The sequence below is a fragment of the Lithobates pipiens genome, unplaced genomic scaffold, assembly GCF_037356315.1.
Source record: "Lithobates pipiens isolate NorthernLeopardFrog02 unplaced genomic scaffold, aLitPip1_a1.2 Scaffold_10, whole genome shotgun sequence".
NCBI lineage: Eukaryota > Metazoa > Chordata > Amphibia > Anura > Ranidae > Lithobates > Lithobates pipiens.
Genome location: NW_027507686.1, coordinates 27,723,770 through 27,742,453, shown reverse-complemented (window position 1 = coordinate 27,742,453; position 18,684 = coordinate 27,723,770). Strand labels below are relative to the sequence as shown.

Below are 18,684 nucleotides of genomic sequence, written 5' to 3'. Positions count from 1 at the left end.
TTTTTTTTTTTCCATTTTCCTTCCCTGGCAACAGGACCTCTTTTCCTCCCCTGAGCCTTAATTTCTATTTCCCCTCTTAATCCCAAGTAGCATGCCCTATTACAGCGATCCATTGACCTTCGCCCTTGACATTCAAATTGCTGAATGGAGAGCCAGGGGGTGCTTTGGCTGTCTGCTACACAGAGGGATTGCTAAACCTTCTGATTCTTAAAAGAGGAGCCTTAAAAGCTTTGAACACTCCCTCTGTCCCTCCCCGCGATTTTCTTCCTCTCTCTCTTTTTTTTTTTTTTGTCATTATTTGCATTACTGGGCTGGGAGCCTGAAAACACGGAAGAGCCAAAGCAGACAGGACTGAGCTGTGTTACTCTCTGGATCACCCAGAGAGGAAAAGTCCTTCAGTTCCCCCTCTGCCCCCCCCCTTCCCCAAGTCCTGCCGCTAACGTTTCGTTTTCACCCCCCCCCCCCTAAAGACGATGGGACTATAATCCGCCAGCGTTCTTTCTTTCTTTAATTGAACTTCGGAAGCGATCATGTTTGGATTAAAGCCTCCGCTCTACTACTTGCCAGGTAAGAAAGCGACTTACTTTCATCGTTTTTTTTTTTTTTTATCATTGTGGTGTCATGTCCTCATCGGCTTTGGGTTTATTATTAGAGCGGCGCGGGTCTTTGCCCGGCATCGCCTTCTACCCTTTTGACCTCGTCTGAGTGTCAGGGATGCCCCGGCGTCTCAATGCTCGCCGGGGTGACTGACAGCGTGCCATCGGAGATGTGCCGCGAGAGTGAATTCCCTCCCGGTGTTGCGTGTCCATGCATTGTCTGCTGCTAAGTGCAGATCCTTGTTTTATTTAGCAGTAAAAGACAGAGGCACTTAAGGCGAGGTGAGCGAGCATGTCAGGACGGTGTGGTGTTACTGGCCGCAACCAATGCTTAATAGTGTTTTCATGGTTGAGTGGATTACGCTTTAGTACGACGGAAGTCTGATTGTTTTTTTTTTTTTTAATACATACTCCCCCCCAACCCCTTCCTTTAATATAGGACTCTCAAGTGCCACCACTTAGAAGAGCCAACCCTTTGGCATGTGTTTTGTTGCAAGATACTGAGGGACGAAGACAGACCTGGGCCACCCAGCCTGGGTCTTGTAGAACCTCACTAACTGCGTCTTACCCTCTTACAACCTTTAAAATAAACTTCATGTTTTGAGAGCAAAAAAAGCAAGATGGGGTAAAAAAACCAACGAGACCTTTGCCAAACAATGGGACCATGGCCAACTAGATGACCATGGCCAACCAACGAGGCCATGGCCAACCAGATGACCATGGCCAACAAACAAGACCATGACCAACCAGATGACTATGGCCAACCAACAAGACCATGGCCAACCAACAAGACCATGTCCAACCAGATGACTATGGCCAACCAACAAGACCATGTCCAACCAGATGACCATGGCCAACCAGATGTAACCTTTCGTCTATATCATGAAGTCAGAGCAGAGAAAGGAAACTGCTTATTGGTTGCTAATAGGTTAATGCATTAAAAAGAAAACTGAATGTATTTTTATCAGAAGATTATAATGTATCACATCTGTTGATAGCGAATGTTGTCTTTTTGGGTTGGTTCCCGAATCTTGACATTCGAGAGGTGCTGGTGGGTTTTTCCAGGACCCTCTTAGAGGAATAAGGGGAGATGGAGATTGTTGGGTAGCTGCAGGGCGACTTCAGATGGATCCTGTATGGGAGGGAGGGGAAGCGTTCAAAGCAGCTGTGACAGAGTGAAAAACTTATATGAGCTGTCAGTGGATTAGATATTTCCGTTCCAGGTTCACAGTGGTAATCAGAAGATGATTTCACCCGTACAGAGAGCACGGCTAAGGGTGAGACGCTCTGCCAACAGCCTGGCAGCCGCAGAAAGTTAACCCTGTACGCCTCGGCTGCAGTCTGAATTAGAGCGTCAGCTCTTTAGCTTTGCTCTGCTGGTACTGTTGAAGAGGCAAGCTGTGACAAGAACTAGAAACATTTATAAGACTAGAAAATACAAATGAAGAAACCATTTTAATACTAAAGCAAACAATAAGATATCACAGGGGGGAGGAAAGCTGGGGGAGGGGGAGCGTATTTAAAAAATGTTTATATCTTTGCGGCACTGAAATTATTCAATACTAATAGATATTTGTGTACGATTGTATGATTTTTCCTCATTGTGACATGTATACAACAGACTGGGTTGTACCCACACAATCTCTCAGGCTAATAAGGTTTGTCGCGAAGGGGTCATTGCAAAAAAAAAAAAAAAAACAATTTCCAGCAGTTTTTAATATCTATTCAAGTTGATTTTTGTAGCTTTGATCGTTCAGTTGTTTTTGTTTTCACAATTGTCATTTGTATGTGTAATATTGTAGAAAGCGTTGTGGTAAGTATGGCTGCACCTACGCACAGCGGACGCCCTCGCTGGGGATCCTGATAACACGTCCAGCTGTCACTTCTGAGCCTTTTTAAGCCTAACATGGCCGGGGGCGCGGGTAGAGTCACAATGTCACCTGACAGAGTTTCAATGCAGACGTTTATGCTTTTTGTAGCTCCTTTAATTGAAGGAACTTTACTTTTTGTATTTATTATTTTTTTGATAGGTTTGGCGGTCTTTGTAATATTGAGAAACACTGCTGAACGTGTGCACTGGTGGTTAAGAGCCGGAGGTAGTGGTGGTCAGCTTGTGCTGATAACATGGCGTGATACTTACTGGCACGTCTTCCTTTTACAGCCCGTTTAAAGGGAATTTCTTTTCTTTCAAGATAACATTTTCAGTTTTGTGTTCGGCGGTTTTGCGGCCTTTACATACTGTTCATTTTTAAGGGCTGCTTCTTCCGGAAATGTCTGTTGCACGCAGACAGTGGGGTGAACTGCAGGAATTCACCCTTTCCTTGACAGAGAACATGGCCAGTTTTTCAAGGCAATAGGCGCTTTGAGCTATGGGGGGGGGGGTATAATACCTGCTGACTTTATATCGATTGGCACTTTTTATTGGGCTCTGTCATTCAAAATAGTCCTGAAAATAAGATGCTTTCACCCTAACTTTGTGCCTTGATGTATTCTGAAATGTCATGTATTAACGAATTTTAGGAATGCATGCGTGTACCCGTATTGTTCTGGTTGAATTTCAAAATGTATTATTTCTTGGTCTGCTGACATTTGTGACCTGTGCCCCAGTGCTATCATCCTGGTCCCGTCTCCCTGCAAGGCACTGACCTGGAACAAGGGTTGGTGCGTCTGGTTGTCGGGACATCTGATATACACATACTGTACCTGTTGTGGGTCAGTGACTCATCAAATAGTGAAATAGTGAAGTGGAGATGACAGCCGTGGAACTGGCCCCTTCAAAAACAAGTTTGCAACAGTAACTTTCTACCTTGACAGGGTCACTTGATTTTATAGAGGTGAAGAAACTAGAAGCATGGGCGTTTAAAAAAAATATGTGGGCCTTGGGAAGATATTGTATGGGTGGCTTTCCTATTTCTTAAATCAACAGCCCTTTTCCGCTCTTCTGGCAGACCTGGTTTTCAGGGCATAGCCTGCTATACACCTTAAAGTCCCACTGCCTGTCTCTTTAAGCAACACAGCAGAACCTTTCCTCTGTAGGCAAAGTTTTAGAGGAAGGATACCTCTGCATCACTTACAGTGACAGGCAGCAGGACTCTAAGACCATTAGAGGTTCTGGTGGTGGACCCCTAGCCTGGTGGGTCCAGCAAACCTTAATGTCCCACTGCCTGTCTCTTTAGGCAGCATAGCAGAACCTTTCCTGTTTGATCAAAGATTTGGGGGAAGGATCCCTCTGCATTGCATACAGTGACAGGCAGCAGGACTCTTAAGACCATTGGAGGTTTTGATGGTTGACCCATAACCTAGTGGGTCCAGCAAACTTTAAAATCCCATCTCCTGTCTCTTTAAGCAGCACAGCAGGACCTTTCCCCTGTAGACAAAGTTTTAGAGGAAGGTTCCCTCTGCATCACTTACAGTGACAGGCAGCAGGACTCTAAGACCATTAGAGGTTCTGGTGGTAGACCCCTAGCCTGGGGGGTCCAGCAAACCTTAATGCCCCACTTCCTGTCTCTTTAGGCAGCATGGCAGAACCTTTCCTGTTTGATCAAAGGTTTGGGGGAAGGATCCCTCTGCATTGCATACAATGACAGGCAGCATTAGAAGTTTTGGTGGTTGACCCATAACCTAGTGGGTCCAGCAAACTTTAAAGTCCCATCTCCTGTCTCTTTAAGCAGCACAGCAGGATCTTTCCCCTGTAGACAAAGTATTAGAGGAAGGTTCCCCCTGCACTGCTTATAGTGACAGGCAGCAGGACTCTTAAGACCAATAGAGGTTCTGGTGGTGAACCCCTAACCTGGTGGGTCCAGCAAACCAGTCTTATATGTGCAAATACGGGACTGCAACTTCCAGTGTAGCCTGACAGCCAGAAAGCAGCTGAGTTATTATGGAGTGATACGTTCCATGAAGGCTGATACATTAAATGCAACGCCAGAGAACCGGCACCTGGATTGTTGTAGTAATGTCCTGTTAGTTTGATATATCAAGAACATTAAAAAAATATAATTTTGTGTTCCGCAGTTAGTATTTTATTCTGGAAGAGAATCTTGGACAAGATGTAGTTTGATCATTAGAGTTAGGGGCTTTCTTTAAGTCAGCCAGTGTCCAGGCACCGGAAATACATAAAATTTAAAGCCCTCTCGGCACTGTGTCAGCCGGCTTTAAAATGCCCATGGGATCTATAATTGACCGATATGCTTGATTATCTTGTTTTTTTCCCCTCCATTCCCAGAACTGATTCTGCCTCTATGTCCAGACTTATCCACTATGTAAGAATCTGATCACCGTCAGATGGACCGCCTTATGTCACCTCCATTCTGTAGAATAGAACTGTTCATTACTTACCAGATCCTTTGTATGTGGGATGTGCGGTTGATTAGGAAACTGGCGTGTTGTAATCAAGTGCTGTGTAGTTCTGCAATTATGTAAGATGTAAGGGCGTTCTCAGTTTTGCCTCTCCATTAAGCATGGAACTATATTATGGGGGAGAATAAAGGGTTAAAGAGTGTCAACATCCAGTTTGCCAGCCAAGAGAATTACTACCCCCCCCCCCCACCTTCCAGCAGATCACAATGTAAATTATGTAGCATCTGTTATGTTGTGTCACCTGCTCTGGCCCCAAGTCATTGACTTGTAACTGTCTACAGCACTTTCGCCTACATTTTAACTAGATTATATATGACTGCGCACTAAACAGAGCACGTCTGCAATGTGTACACTACAGCATAGAGAGCATGGCTGTACTGTATACATTGCAGGATAGAGAGCATGGTTGTATTATATACTTTCCAGGATAGAGAGTATGCCTGTACTGTACACATTGCATGATAGAGAGCATGACTGTATGATATACTTTGCAGAATAGAGAGTATTGCTGTACTGTATACATTGCAGAATTGCATAGCAGCGGATCATGGCTCTCATGGTTCTGATTTGTGCTTTTAATACTGGGTGTTGGGCCTGTCTCGTGGTTCAGGACAGGTACTGGCTGTTGGTTCTGTATCTCTTGGTTTTGGTACTAGTTGTGTCTGTCTCCTTTTAATTGTACTGGCTTTTGAGTCTGCCTTGTGGTTCTAGTACTGGGTGTTGATTCTTTCTTTCATGGTCCTTATGTTGGTGTTGGGCCTGTCTCCTGGTTCTGGTCCTGTCTCATGGTTCTTTTACTTGTTGGTTCTGTCCCTAATGGTTCTGGTATTGGGTGTTGGTCCTGTTTCATGGTTCTAGTAATGGGTGACAGGCATGTCTCTTGTTTCTAGTACTGCGTGTTTAGCCTGTCTCATGGTTCTAGTACTGAGTGTTGGGCCCGCCCTATGGTTCCAGTACTGGGTGCAGGGTCTGTCTCTTGTTTCTAGTACTGGGTGTTGGGCCTGTCTTGTGGTTCTAGTACTGGGTGTTGAGCCTGTCTCACGGTTCTAGTACTGCGTGTTGAGCCTGTCTTGCGGTTCTAGTACTGCGTATTGAGCCTGTCTTGCGGTTCTGGTACTGGGTTTTGAGCCAGTCTCATAGTTTTAGTACTGGTTGCTGGACATGTCTCATGATTCTGGCCCTGAATGTTGGGCATGTGTCACAGTTCTGGACCTGAGGGTTTTAGCCCTGGGTGCTGGGCTTGTCCCATGGTTCCAGTACAGGGTGCTGGGCCTTTCTCATGGTTCTAGTACTGGGTGCAGGGTCTGTCTCTTGTTTCTAGTACTGGGTGTTGGGCCTGTCTTGTGGTTCTAGTACTGCATGTTGAGCCTGTCTCTTGGTTCTAGTACTGCGTGTTGAGCCTGTCTTGCGGTTCTAGTACTGCGTGTTGAGCCTGTCTTGCGGTTCTAGTACTGCGTGTTGAGCCTGTCTTGCGGTTCTGGTACTGGGTTTTGAGCCAGTCTCATAGTTTTAGTAATGATTGCTGGACATGTCTCATGATTCTGGCCCTGAATGTTGGGCATGTGTCACAGTTCTGGTCCTGAGGGTTTTAGCACTGGGTGTTGGGCTTGTCCCATGGTTCCAGTACTGGATGCTGGGCCTGTCTCTTGTTTCTAATACTGGGTGTTGAGCCTGTCTAGTGGTTCTTGTACTAGATGTTGAGCCTGTCTCGTGGTTCTAGTACTGGGTGTTAAGCCTGTCTCATAGTTCTCACCCTAGGTGTTTGGCCTATCTCTTGTTTCTAGTACTGGGTGTTGAACCTGTCTCATGGCTGTAGTACTTGGCATTGAGCCTGTCTCTTGCTTGTAGTACTAGGTGTTGGGCTTGTCTCATGGTTCTGGTCCTTAATGCTGGGCCTATCTCTTGTTTCTAATACTGGGTGTTGAGCCTGTCTCTTGGTTCTAGTACTGGTGTTAAGCCTGTCTCTTATTTCTAGTACTGGGTGTTGGGCCTGTCTCATGGTTGTAGTACTGGGTGTTGAGCCTGTCTCTTATTTCTAGTACTGGGTGTTGGGCCTGTCTCATGGTTGTAGTACTGGGTGTTGGGTCTCACAGTTCTGGTCCTCAATGTTGGGCCTGTCTCATAGTTCTAGTAATGGATGTTAGGACTATCACACGGTTCTAACCCTGGGTGTTGGGCCGACCTCTTGTGGTTTTTCTTCAGCAAACTTTATCTGTCAGTATGAATCATCTTTATCTTTCTCACTAGTAGATAGCAGATTCTGCATTTTCCCCTTGCTGGCTTTTACTACCTAAAATGGAATTCTGTGTGTCTGTGAAGGCCCGTCACCGAGGACACTAGTCTGTTCCCTATTTACAATTATTAGAGGCCGGCCCACAGACCTGAAGCTGTAGAATTGCTGAAAGTACCAGCATGTCCTTCCAGAGACGTCATCTTGGCTGAGGGACCTTTTTGGAACCATCTCAAGGCTAATAGATGCAAGCGTCTGTCTTGCTGTGTCCCTCTAGACCAGAACATTCTTTATTGGCCAAGGACCCAATAGATGGCAGATCTTCATCAGTTCTTCAGTCACGAAGGTAACAACTTATCCTCATCCTCCCTTCTTTTCTTAAGGGACCTTTAAACAAAAATACCTTATATTGGAAGATGTGAATGTCGGTCGCTTCTGAACATCTGTTGCTTTTCAACACTTATTATCAATCAATGAACCGCACAATGGTTGAGTAAGTCTGAGACACAAGTAAGGTTAAACGCATCATTTACATAAATCAAAGTTTAATTTCGTGGAAGCCATTTTCAGCTTGTGGGAAGAACTGCAGCTTCCTGTCACATGATTCTTTGCTGACAAATCTATTCCTGGGAACTACAGAGGGTGGTGCTTGGGACCTGGGAAGACATCACTGTGTATTTTCAAAGTCTCAGAGAATTCTCACTGGGAAGATTCACCCTTTTTATTTATCCTGGTGACCGTTGCCAATATGATAGAAAATAATCATACATTTAGTGCTCATGCACACGGACGTTTTAAAAAACTGGCTGCAAAGCTAGCTCCGATGCCTGGAAAAATCTTCATAAAAAACTTGATTTTTACAGCGTTTTGCATTGGCGTTTTTGCGCGTTTTTGCGCGTTTTTTAGCGTTAGCGTTAAGTAGCGTTTTTTAAGAAACACATCTCTTGGCTATAGCACTCAGAAAACAAAGAAAATATGTTGTGCGTTTATGCACGTTTATACGCGTTTGTGTGCGTTTTTGCGCGTTTTCCCGCGATTCGCGTTTTTACAGCTCTAGCTCCACGCCACGGAACGCACTGGTCCTGGGTTTTTTTTACAGCTTAAAAACGCCTATGCCATTTGCAGCTCAAAAACGCCTAGGTGGGCATGAAGCCATAGACTAACATGGACAGCCGTTTTTAAGCTGCAAAAAAAGCTCAAAAAAGCGGCTGTAAAAATGTCCGTGTGCATGAGGCCTTAAAGTGATACTAAAGGCTTTTTTCTTTTTTTTTGTTAAAATAAAGAAAGGCTTATATGTACCTTCTCTGCACAGAATGGTCCCTTACCACCTCTTCTGGCAGTCCCCTGCCAGCGCTGTCCACTGTTCTGCATGTTAAAGGGGCATCCATGGATGCGAGCTCCAGAGCCAGGCTGTGTAAGTCCACAGACACACACAGCGCTGGGAACTGTCTAAAATGGCAATTTCCCTCACTTTGGACAGATTTTCTCCCACTTCTCATTGTGTTTCCAGGATGGGAAGTAAAGGGGAATCTCCCCTACTCTAACTCTATAACTGAACAAAAGTTGCCTTGGCATACACTTTAATGGTGACACTACTTGGCATGGAGCTGGGCTGTTCTGTGATTATATTCCTAAGTACTGGTGTCACCCACACACACGTAGACACACCCCGTATCAGGGGAACCTCTCCCTTCCCTTCTGGACAGATCCTGACAAGCTAGGCTTTAACGACTATCATGTGCTACATAGTCACCCACAGACAAGTCGCAAAGCTTAGCATCACATACAGATAAGCCACACTTGCACCACACTCAAGGTTTCAATATCAGTCTGCTGTTCTGGTGGACACCAAGACGTTTCCTGTTAAAGTTTTGGTTCATCTGTGAAGAGAAGGCGAGGAGTTTCACATTCTGTCATCGCGACTCCAGAGAAAAATACATTTTGGCTGCAACTCGTCTGTCTGCATTAGTGTCACCTTAATACTCTGCTGAACCAAGAACATCTTCAGTCTCTCAAAGTCAACCTATGGATGCTCAGAGATAAAAGCATGAAGCCTCAAATGGCTGACCATTGGACCTTAAATCTAACAGGCAGATACAGTAACCCATAGCGAGCCAGGAGGCCGATGTCCAGCCATCGACTTTTCTGTGCCAAGTCGGTATTTGCATATCAGAGCTTTGGCTTTTGCACATCCCTGGGCTCTCAAGAAGGGTATATTCACTTACCTTGCTGTAAGCCTTACCAAGGCTTTTCTGTAATGACTCCCAATATTGGTGGAGCAGAGGTACTGAGGGTTGCTTGCTATAGATCAGTTGTCCCCAACCTCAGTTACCAAAGTAACATAGTGAGATTGAAAAAAGGACACAAGTCCATCGAGTTCAACCAATATTCTAAAAAACCTCTATATTCAGAACCATATACCCACAGATGATCCAGAGGAGGGCAAAGAAATAAAAGCCCTTATAAAACATGGTTGAACTGGTGTTTGCTCCATATTGTACAAAGGTTGGTGAGAGGGACCAGGAGGCCCATGTAAACATCATAGCACCCTGCCAAGAATGTTATATGAAAGAACGTCCCCTGTCAGTCCTGCGTGCTCCTCTTTGATGGCCACTAGGTGCTGCAGACCTTAGCTGTGCAATCTGCTGACCAGTTAATGGATTACACTCCAATACATACATATAAACGTAAAGTACAACGGGCTTAGGGAAGGATCAAGGATCTAGACCTGAATCTGTTGCCAATATATTGTCTTGTTTGTAACGTTAAAACAATGAAGATGTGCTGAAACAACTTGGTGTTGCTGTATGTGGGGACTACGGACATGTTTCGGTTGAGGACACCAGCATCTAGAAGAACTGATGTTCATTACACTATATAGAACCTACATGTACTGTACATGTATATATCAGACGTAAACTTGCCGTAGACACTTTGAACCCCTATCTGGCCATATTTTGATAATTTTACTCATATAAAATGGTTTCATAAATACCACGCCTATCGCCATTCATTGAAAGCACCTGTGCATCATATTGCACCCTCTACCTCAGGGATATGCAATTAGTGGACCTCCAGCTCTTGCAGAACTACAAGTCCCATGAGGCATAGCCAGAATCTGACAGCTACAAGCATGACACCTAGAGGCAGAGGCATGGTGGGACTTGTAGTTTTGCAACAGCTGGAGGTCCGCTAATTGCATATGCCTGCTCTACCTACTCAATGTACTTTCTCACTGACCAAACCTGTCTGTAGGGTCCAATATTGAGTTGGCCCACCCTTTGCAGCTATAACTGCCTCAACTCTTCTGGGAAGGCCGTCCACAAGGTTTAGGAGTGTGTCTATGGGAATGTTTGACCATGATAATCCACCATTGAGGGAAAAACTAGAGGATATTGCGTTGGGATTGGTCCCCATTAATGACCTACAAGCTCAGTAGACTCCTCTTGTTATAAGGTAAGGGAGTCCAACATATCTGGTGAGTGTGGACCTTTCACAGCCCCCATGAGGTAGATGTAGTGACACAGACGGGACACGGAGCACAACAGAACTTTTTCACAAGGAAAAAGACTGTTTTGCACAGCTATCACTATATGCACTTTAATATTGTCACTTTGATCATTTGTTACATGTACTAAACTTGGTCTTTGGTTCACACAGATATTAATGTATGCATCGTAAATGTCAATTCACTGTTGCATTATTATTTGATTATTTGTTTATCTAATAAAAGTCACCATATGACACAGATAAGGTCGAGTCATAGACACAAAGTATCACATTGGGATCAAGCATATTCCATATTCTATAGGTAGGGCAGGTGCTGTTTATTATTTATTCATGTCCTTAGTCTGCTTGTCTTCAGCAAACTGTTTGCGGGCTTCCTTGTGCATCATCTTTAGAAGAGGCTTTCTTCTGGGATGACAGCCATGTAGACCAATTTGATGCAGCGTGTGGCGTATGGTCTGAGCACTGAAAGGCTGAACCGCACTCATACGTCTATTTCCCAAAGACAACCTTTGGATATGACGCTGAGCACGTGCACTCAACTTCTTTGGTCAACCATGGCGAGGCCTGTTCTGAGTGGAACTTGTCCTGTTAAACCGCTGTATGGTCTTGGCCATCATGCTGCAGCTTAGTTTCAGGGTCTTGGCAATCTTCTTATAGTCTAGGCCATCTTTATGTAGAGCAACAATTCTTTTTTTTTTCAGATTCTCAGAGAGTTCTTTGCCATAAAGTGCCACGTTGAGCTTCCAGTGACCAGTATGAGAGAGTGAGAGCTATAACACCAAATTTAACACACCTGCTCCCCATCACACCTGAGACCTTATAACACTAACTAATCACATGACACCGGGGAGGGAAAATGGCTAATTGGGCCCAATTTGGACATTTTCACTTAGGGGTGTACTCACTTTTGTTGCCAGCGGTTTAGACATTAATGGCTGTGTGTTGAGTTATTTTGAAGGGACAGAAAATTGACACTGTTATACAAGCTGTACACTCACTACTTTACATTGTAGACAAGTGTCATTTCTTCAGTGTTGTCACATGAAAAGATAGAATAAAATATTTACAAAAATGTTAGAGGTGTACTCACTTTTGTAAAATAATGCAAGTAGCTTATGTAGCTTGTTGAGCGTCACGCGCTTTCTAACTAAACGTTTTTCCACGAAGAAAGACTCGTGTCTCCTTGATGCATATGGTGCGTTATTACCATAATTGGCACTGCAAGCACGTCACTCGTTTTTTTCATGCGTGTTGCAAACGTGCAATTTTGCACACGTTACAAATTTCAAAAAATGATGGCTTAAACCAGACTACGGCTAATTATTTCCAGAGAGGCCGGGATCTACCATATGCAAGAAAATGTAGGCAGGTAGCAATGACGGTATGAGACGGTCATTAAAGCGATACGATGGTTGTCGTTGCTCAAAAAAATGCCTTTTGCCTGGCTCTTAATCTGATCATGCAGCAGGTCAGAATCTGTTCACACAAAATAAATTTTAATGAAGATGAAATGACAGGGACCGCGCGGTAATATCGGTTGTTTACCAAGCTGTATTTCTGCCTCGCTTGGCCAGACCGCGCCACAGGTTTCCTCTCTCCGGCTACAGCGCTGCAAGCCGCACCCCGGCCCGCCTCCTTCCCGCAGAGATGCTTGTCACACATGAGTAGGTGTTTGTTGAGTGATGCCGGAGGAGAGGAGTCAGGAGACTCCTGTGTTTGCGCTCAGTCACGCAGCAAAATGGGGTCGCTTGCGTCTTCCTCCATTAACCCCCCCTGTCTATGGCTGAGATCTCTCGATTGGGTGCCCATTGAGACGCCAGTAAGAGCTCCTCTGCTAAGCGCTATGTGCATGTTAAAAGGGTCACATGACTAAGACGTAATATCAGAAAAATCTAAAAGTAAAACCTGACTGTAGCATCCCCTGGCCAAGCTGGGTTTTAGCCGGAGCTCCTTGTTCCTTGTCTGAGCCCCTGTACACACGGTCGGAGATTTCCACAACCAAATCAGTCGGATTTTGTCCGTCAGATTTAGTCTGACGGATTGTGTCCGAAACTGTTGCATACACACGGTCGGACTAAGTTGTCGAAAAATCCGATCATTCAGAACGTGATGACGTAATTTTGTTACGATGGGACTACATTCAGGCTAGTAGCCAATAGCTTTGATGTAGGAATTTGATCTGAGCATGCGTGGCACTTGGTCCGGTCAAAATTCTCTACACATGATCGGATTACGTCCGACCGGCCCAGTTGGTCGGGAAATATTTCCAACATGTTGGAAAATTGGGTCCGACGGAGATTCAGACGGAATCAGTCCGATGCATACCACACACAGTCGGATTATCTGACGACACGGTCCGATAAGACTCATTCCGACAGATTCTCCGACCGTGTGTACAAGGGCTTAAACAAGTCATAGACATTAAATGATATGATCAGGCTATGAAATAATCAGCTTTTTGGACACTTATTTTAACCAAAGTTTATGTGGTAAAGTGTTACTAAACCCTGGGCCCTGCATTAACTATATATCTGGTCTCCCACAGTACGCAGATCATGGAAATGCAATAATTTCAGTAAATACAAACTGCTAAATACCTTTTCTCATCAGCAGTATATAGAAGTCTTGTGACTTCTATCAGTGTCTAGTTAAAGCTTGTAGGAGGGGTTTTCATTTTCCTCTGAATGTCCTATGAGGCTGCAGGACCCCTGACCCTCTGTCTGGATAGTACTAAATGGTCCTGTGCTGATCACATGCACCCTCCCAATAAAAAAACAAAAACTCTCTAAGGCCGCGTACACACGAGAGGATTGTCCGTCCAACTTAGTCCGCTGAAACGTGTTTCAGCGGACAGTCCGCTCGTGTGTGGGCTTCAGCGGACTTTTTCAGCGGACAGTCTGGCGGACTAAGTCTTTCGGAATTTCCGTAATACAGTCCGTCCAAACTTGGTTTCAGCGGACAGTCCGCTCGTGAGTAGGCAAGTTGGACGGACTAAGTATGGCGCATGCTCAGAAAGGATTTACACGGCCGAAGGTTGCATTGCTGTGTATTGGACGTCGTATTTCTAGTCCCGTCGTACGTGCTGTACACGTCATCACGCAAGCTTTCAGCGGACTGTCTGTTCATCGTGTGTGGTCAAGTCCGTTCATTCAAAAGTAGGACGGACTGTCTGTCGGATTGTCTGACGGACTTAGTTGGACGGACAATCCGCCCGTGTGTACGCGGCCTAACAGTGCACACCAAACTGAGCATGTGCAGAGCGCCCCCAAGGCTATGTACTATCAGCAGATGGATTGGGGACAGTGAAAGAAGCGGAGGATCAGAGAAGACAGGATCACACAGTCTTTTTACACAATGCGGAGGATTAATCCCTTAGCTTCCACAGTGAGTATAACAAGCATGCTTTACTGCATACACATAGTCCCCAACTATCCCTGATTTCTAGGGACTGTCCCTGATTTGGAGCAATGTCCCTCTGTCCCTCTTTCCCCCTCATTTATCCCTCTGATCTATATAGTTGTATATAAAATGAACATTTTTATCTTTCAAAAAGTGTTTTCTAGTGCTAATCCTTTCTAATTTCTAAATTGCTGCATTTGTAAATTTAAAAAGCCAATATAAAGGAATAGTAGTGGTAAAAAAAAGTCCCTTGTGGATTTAATTAACCTTTTTTTTTTTTTGGTTAATTTTCTCCTTTAAGGGGGTGTGGCAGGGGGCGCGTCCTATACCTGCATACATTTGCTAGTAGATGTCCCTCATTCCCATCTCAAAATGTTGGGAGGTATGCAGACTGATTTTACTGATTTTATCAACAGTTTAAGGGCAGCAATGGCAGCTGGTAAGTTTGGCTCATGCCCGCTGTACTTTAAAAACAACGGAGGGAATCGAAATTGAAAGGGCAGGTTGGGCATGCGCAGCACAATATCATCAAGACGTTCTTGCAGCTCTGGTGTTAATTGGTGCAGCAAAGCTGAAATTTTGGGTCCACATTTCCCATTTGAAAAATGTAAGAAAAAATGCCATTGCCCGATGGTCACTTCAAGAGCCTGTCTGATCAAGATAGGTGATAGGTGGAGTGCTCCTTCTCTGATCCCTCCTGGGGGTCGCTGTACACAACCGGGCACATAGGCTTAAATACATCTTAGCGCCTCTCCTGCCATTAAGGAGTTACCAGCGGCGGCTGTTCTGGCTTCTCCGGCAACGCCATCCCGCCACCGGCTGCGTGATTATCGTTATTATTTAATAGCACGGCATTATCTGTGGTAGTGTGCCCACGCAGCGGATGAGCTCTTGGGGAGAGAAATTGCAACGCAGCCTTTGGAGGAAAAAAAATAAAAAATCGGCACCTCCCTGGCAGGGCTCCGGGGACGGCTTTTTACAGCTACCTGGGGCCGCTTTCAAAGGGCTGCGGCTCTTTCTTGAAAGGCTCAAAAAGAGCAAAGGGAGGTGGTAATGAGAGGCTGTGATCCGCCGCGTATCAAAGTGCCGCTTCCCCCCCCCCCACACTTTTCCTTCTACGGCGCTCTTTATTCCACATCGACTCCCCGAGGTCTGATTCGCCCCTTTCAGGAGTTGGATTGGGTAACCCGCTGCTCAGAATGCATCTCATTGTCTGTCATTTTGTGTTATTTAGACAGGCGGAGGGAGGAGAGGAGAGAGCGTCTTGTTTGTGATTTTTTTTTTTCCCGAGGTGTTATTTGTCGGCTCCCGGCCTCGTCGCGGACCCCGGCGCTAATGGCCTCCTGGTTGGCTTCTCTTCTCGTGTTAAAGGGTCAGTCCACCCAAAAATGATCTTTGATTTATTTATTTTTTCTTGGAGAGGTAAACCACCTGACAACGTGTTCTATGTTAGGGACTCTGTTGGATCCCTGCTGCGCCCAAAATGAGGGATTCCCACCATCCCTGCTGCATTTTTAATTTATTTTATATTATGGGGAATGCAGCGGTAGGAGCCGGAACATATAAAGGTAGATGGGTGCACCTAAAATGCCAAAACTGTGGCAGGGAGTCTTCAATACCAGACTCCATCTAAAAGTAAACATATACATATTGGATAACCGAACATTGAACTAGTTCTCCTGGAAATAGTTGGCAGCTGTATTTCACCAAAAAACATCATTTTCTAAATTTACTTAATTACCCCATAATAACTGTGGCACAAGAATAACAATATTATATGCTGAACAGAGACTGAAGAGCCATAGATGTACCCACAGATAGTGATGGACGAACTTCCGACGGGACGTTTCGCGAACGCGAAACGCGAACGGACACAAACGTTCGCGAAAACGACCGTTCGCCGCGGGCTCCATTGACTTCAATGGGAGGCGAATTTCGCAAACCTTTAGGTCGAATTTGCGGCCACGGGGTAATTATTAGGGGGTAGCACGTAGTCCCACCACCTGGACAATAGCATAATACATGTATGAGGTGAATTTGGGATCGATAACTACAAGCATTTTTTTTTTATTTGGGAAATTGTTCTGACAATTCAGGACTATGGAGCTAATGAAGGCAATGGAGGAGAGGGAAGGTCAGGGACCAGGGTAGGCAAACAAGAGGGTGCAGGAGATACAGAGCACTGACAGCAGCACCGTAATACAGAGCACTGACATCAGCACCGTGACATACAGCGCTGACAGCAGCTCCGTGACATACAGCGCTGACAGCAGCTCCGTGACATACAGCGCTGACAGCAGCTCCGTGACATACAGCGCTGACAGCAGCTCCGTGACATACAGCGCTGACAGCAGCTCCGTGACATACAGCGCTGACAGCAGCACCGTGACATACAGCGCTGACAGCAGCTCCGTGACATACAGCGCTGACAGCAGCTCCGTGACATACAGCGCTGACAGCAGCTCCGTGACATACAGCACTGACAGCAGCTCCGTGACATACAGCGCTGACAGCAGCTCCGTGACATACAGCGCTGACAGCAGCACCGTGACATACAGCGCTGACAGCAGCTCCGTGACATACAGCGCTGACAGCAGCTCCGTGACATACAGCGCTGACAGCAGCTCCGTGACATACAGCGCTGACAGCAGCTCCGTGACATACAGCGCTGACAGCAGCTCCGTGACATACAGCGCTGACAGCAGCACCGTGACATACAGCGCTGACAGCAGCTCCGTGACATACAGCGCTGACAGCAGCTCCGTGACATACAGCGCTGACAGCAGCTCCGTGACATACAGCACTGACAGCAGCTCCGTGACATACAGCGCTGACAGCAGCTCCGTGACATACAGCGCTGACAGCAGCACCGTGACATACAGCGCTGACAGCAGCTCCGTGACATACAGCGCTGACAGCAGCTCCGTGACATACAGCGCTGACAGCAGCTCCGTGACATACAGCGCTGACAGCAGCTCCGTGACATACAGCGCTGACAGCAGCTCCGTGACATACAGCGCTGACAGCAGCTCCGTGACATACAGCGCTGACAGCAGCTCCGTGACATACAGCGCTGACAGCAGCTCCGTGACATACAGCGCTGACAGCAGCTCCGTGACATACAGCGCTGACAGCAGCTCCGTGACATACAGCGCTGACAGCAGCTCCGTGACATACAGCGCTGACAGCAGCACCGTAAGCAGCCCCAGGAGGAAGTCAGCACAGCACAGGGATGGTGTGATCCCCTCATAATAAGAACCCCCAGGAGGAAGTCAGCACAGCACAGGGATGGTGGGAGCCCCTCATAATAAGAACACCCAGGAGGAAGTCAGCACAGCACAGGGATGGTGGGAACCCCTCATAATAAGCAGCCCCAGTAGAAATATGACACCGCTCAACCTCTTCAAAGAGGAGGGTAGGGGCATATAGTACGGTGTGCTTTTTTGGGTCAGGGAAGTGAGCCAAATGAATTAAGAAGGTCTGTGTGCTTGATTCCAAAAATTGTTTATAGACATATACATGGTCTACTGATCACATGTGTTGAATTCCTCCGAGATCCATGCCTCATTCATTTTTAGAAATGTGAGGTAGTTAACACTGTGGTGAGCTAGGCGAGTACGCTTATCGGTCACAATCCCCCCTGCTGCGCTGAACGTCCTTTCGGACAGGACACTGGATGAGGGGCAAGCCAACAGTTCGATTGCAAATTGGGCAAGCTCTGGCCAGAGGTCAAGCCTGCCCACCCAGTAGTCTAGGGGTTCATCACTCCTCAGAGCGTCCACATCGGCCGTTAACCCAATGTAGTCGGACACCTGACGGTCTAGGCGTTCCCTGATGCTGGATCCGGATGACACCTGTCGATGGGTCGGCTGAAAGAATGACCTCATATCCGAAGTCACCAACACATCTTCAAACCGGCCTCTTCTTGCAGGCGCTGTTGGATTGGTACCCGCAAATCCTTCTCTGGGAGTGGGAATTGCTCCTCTGCCAGCGCACGCAAAAGCAGAATGCAGCATTTCTCGAAGCAAGGCCTGGAAGTGCTGCATTCTGACAGCCCTCTGCGACGGCGGTAACATTTCCGCCATTTTGTGTTTGTACCGGGGGTCTAAGTACGTTGCCACCCAGTACTGGTCCTTGACCCTCATGCTTTTTATACGGGGGTCCCTATTAAAACACTGGAGCATGAAGGCCCCCATTTGCACTAAAGTGGAAGCGGTGTGGTGGCCTGGCTCCTGCTCATCATCCAGGATAATGTCGTCCTCTTCATTCTCCTCTCCCCATCCTCGCACAACAGGGATCCCAGAAAGGTTTAAAGCATGCTCTTCTTGCTCCTGCTCATCCGCCCCGGCACCATCCTCCTCTGACTCCTCATCAGACTCCTGTTGTTGACTTGTCTCAGATAGAGTAGCCCCCCCTGGGAATTCATCCAGCATTGCGACTTCCTCATCTTCCCGCTCCTGCTCCTCCACAGCCTGATCAATGACACGACGCAATGCACGCTCCAGAAAGAAGGCATAAGGTACCATGTCACTGATGGCGCCATGGCTGCGACTGACCAGTTTGGTGATCTCCTCAAATGGCCGCAGAAGT

At 46.4% G+C, this 18,684-nt stretch overlaps 1 protein-coding gene across 4 annotated transcripts in view; it reads left to right on the top strand.

Moving 5' to 3' along the window:
• The window catches only part of GSE1 (Gse1 coiled-coil protein), a 522,272-nt gene that overhangs the window by 361,596 nt on the left and 141,992 nt on the right, over window positions 1-18,684 (top strand). Inside the window, exon 1 of one of the 4 annotated variants that reach the window (XM_077453301.1) lies at window positions 317-567. The exons of the other annotated variants lie outside the window; for them this stretch is intronic. Coding sequence (XP_077309427.1) covers window positions 531-567 — 37 coding nt within the window. The 5' untranslated portion in view covers window positions 317-530. Of the gene's footprint in view, window positions 1-316; window positions 568-18,684 lie in introns of those variants that run through there. 4 annotated transcript variants of the gene reach the window in all.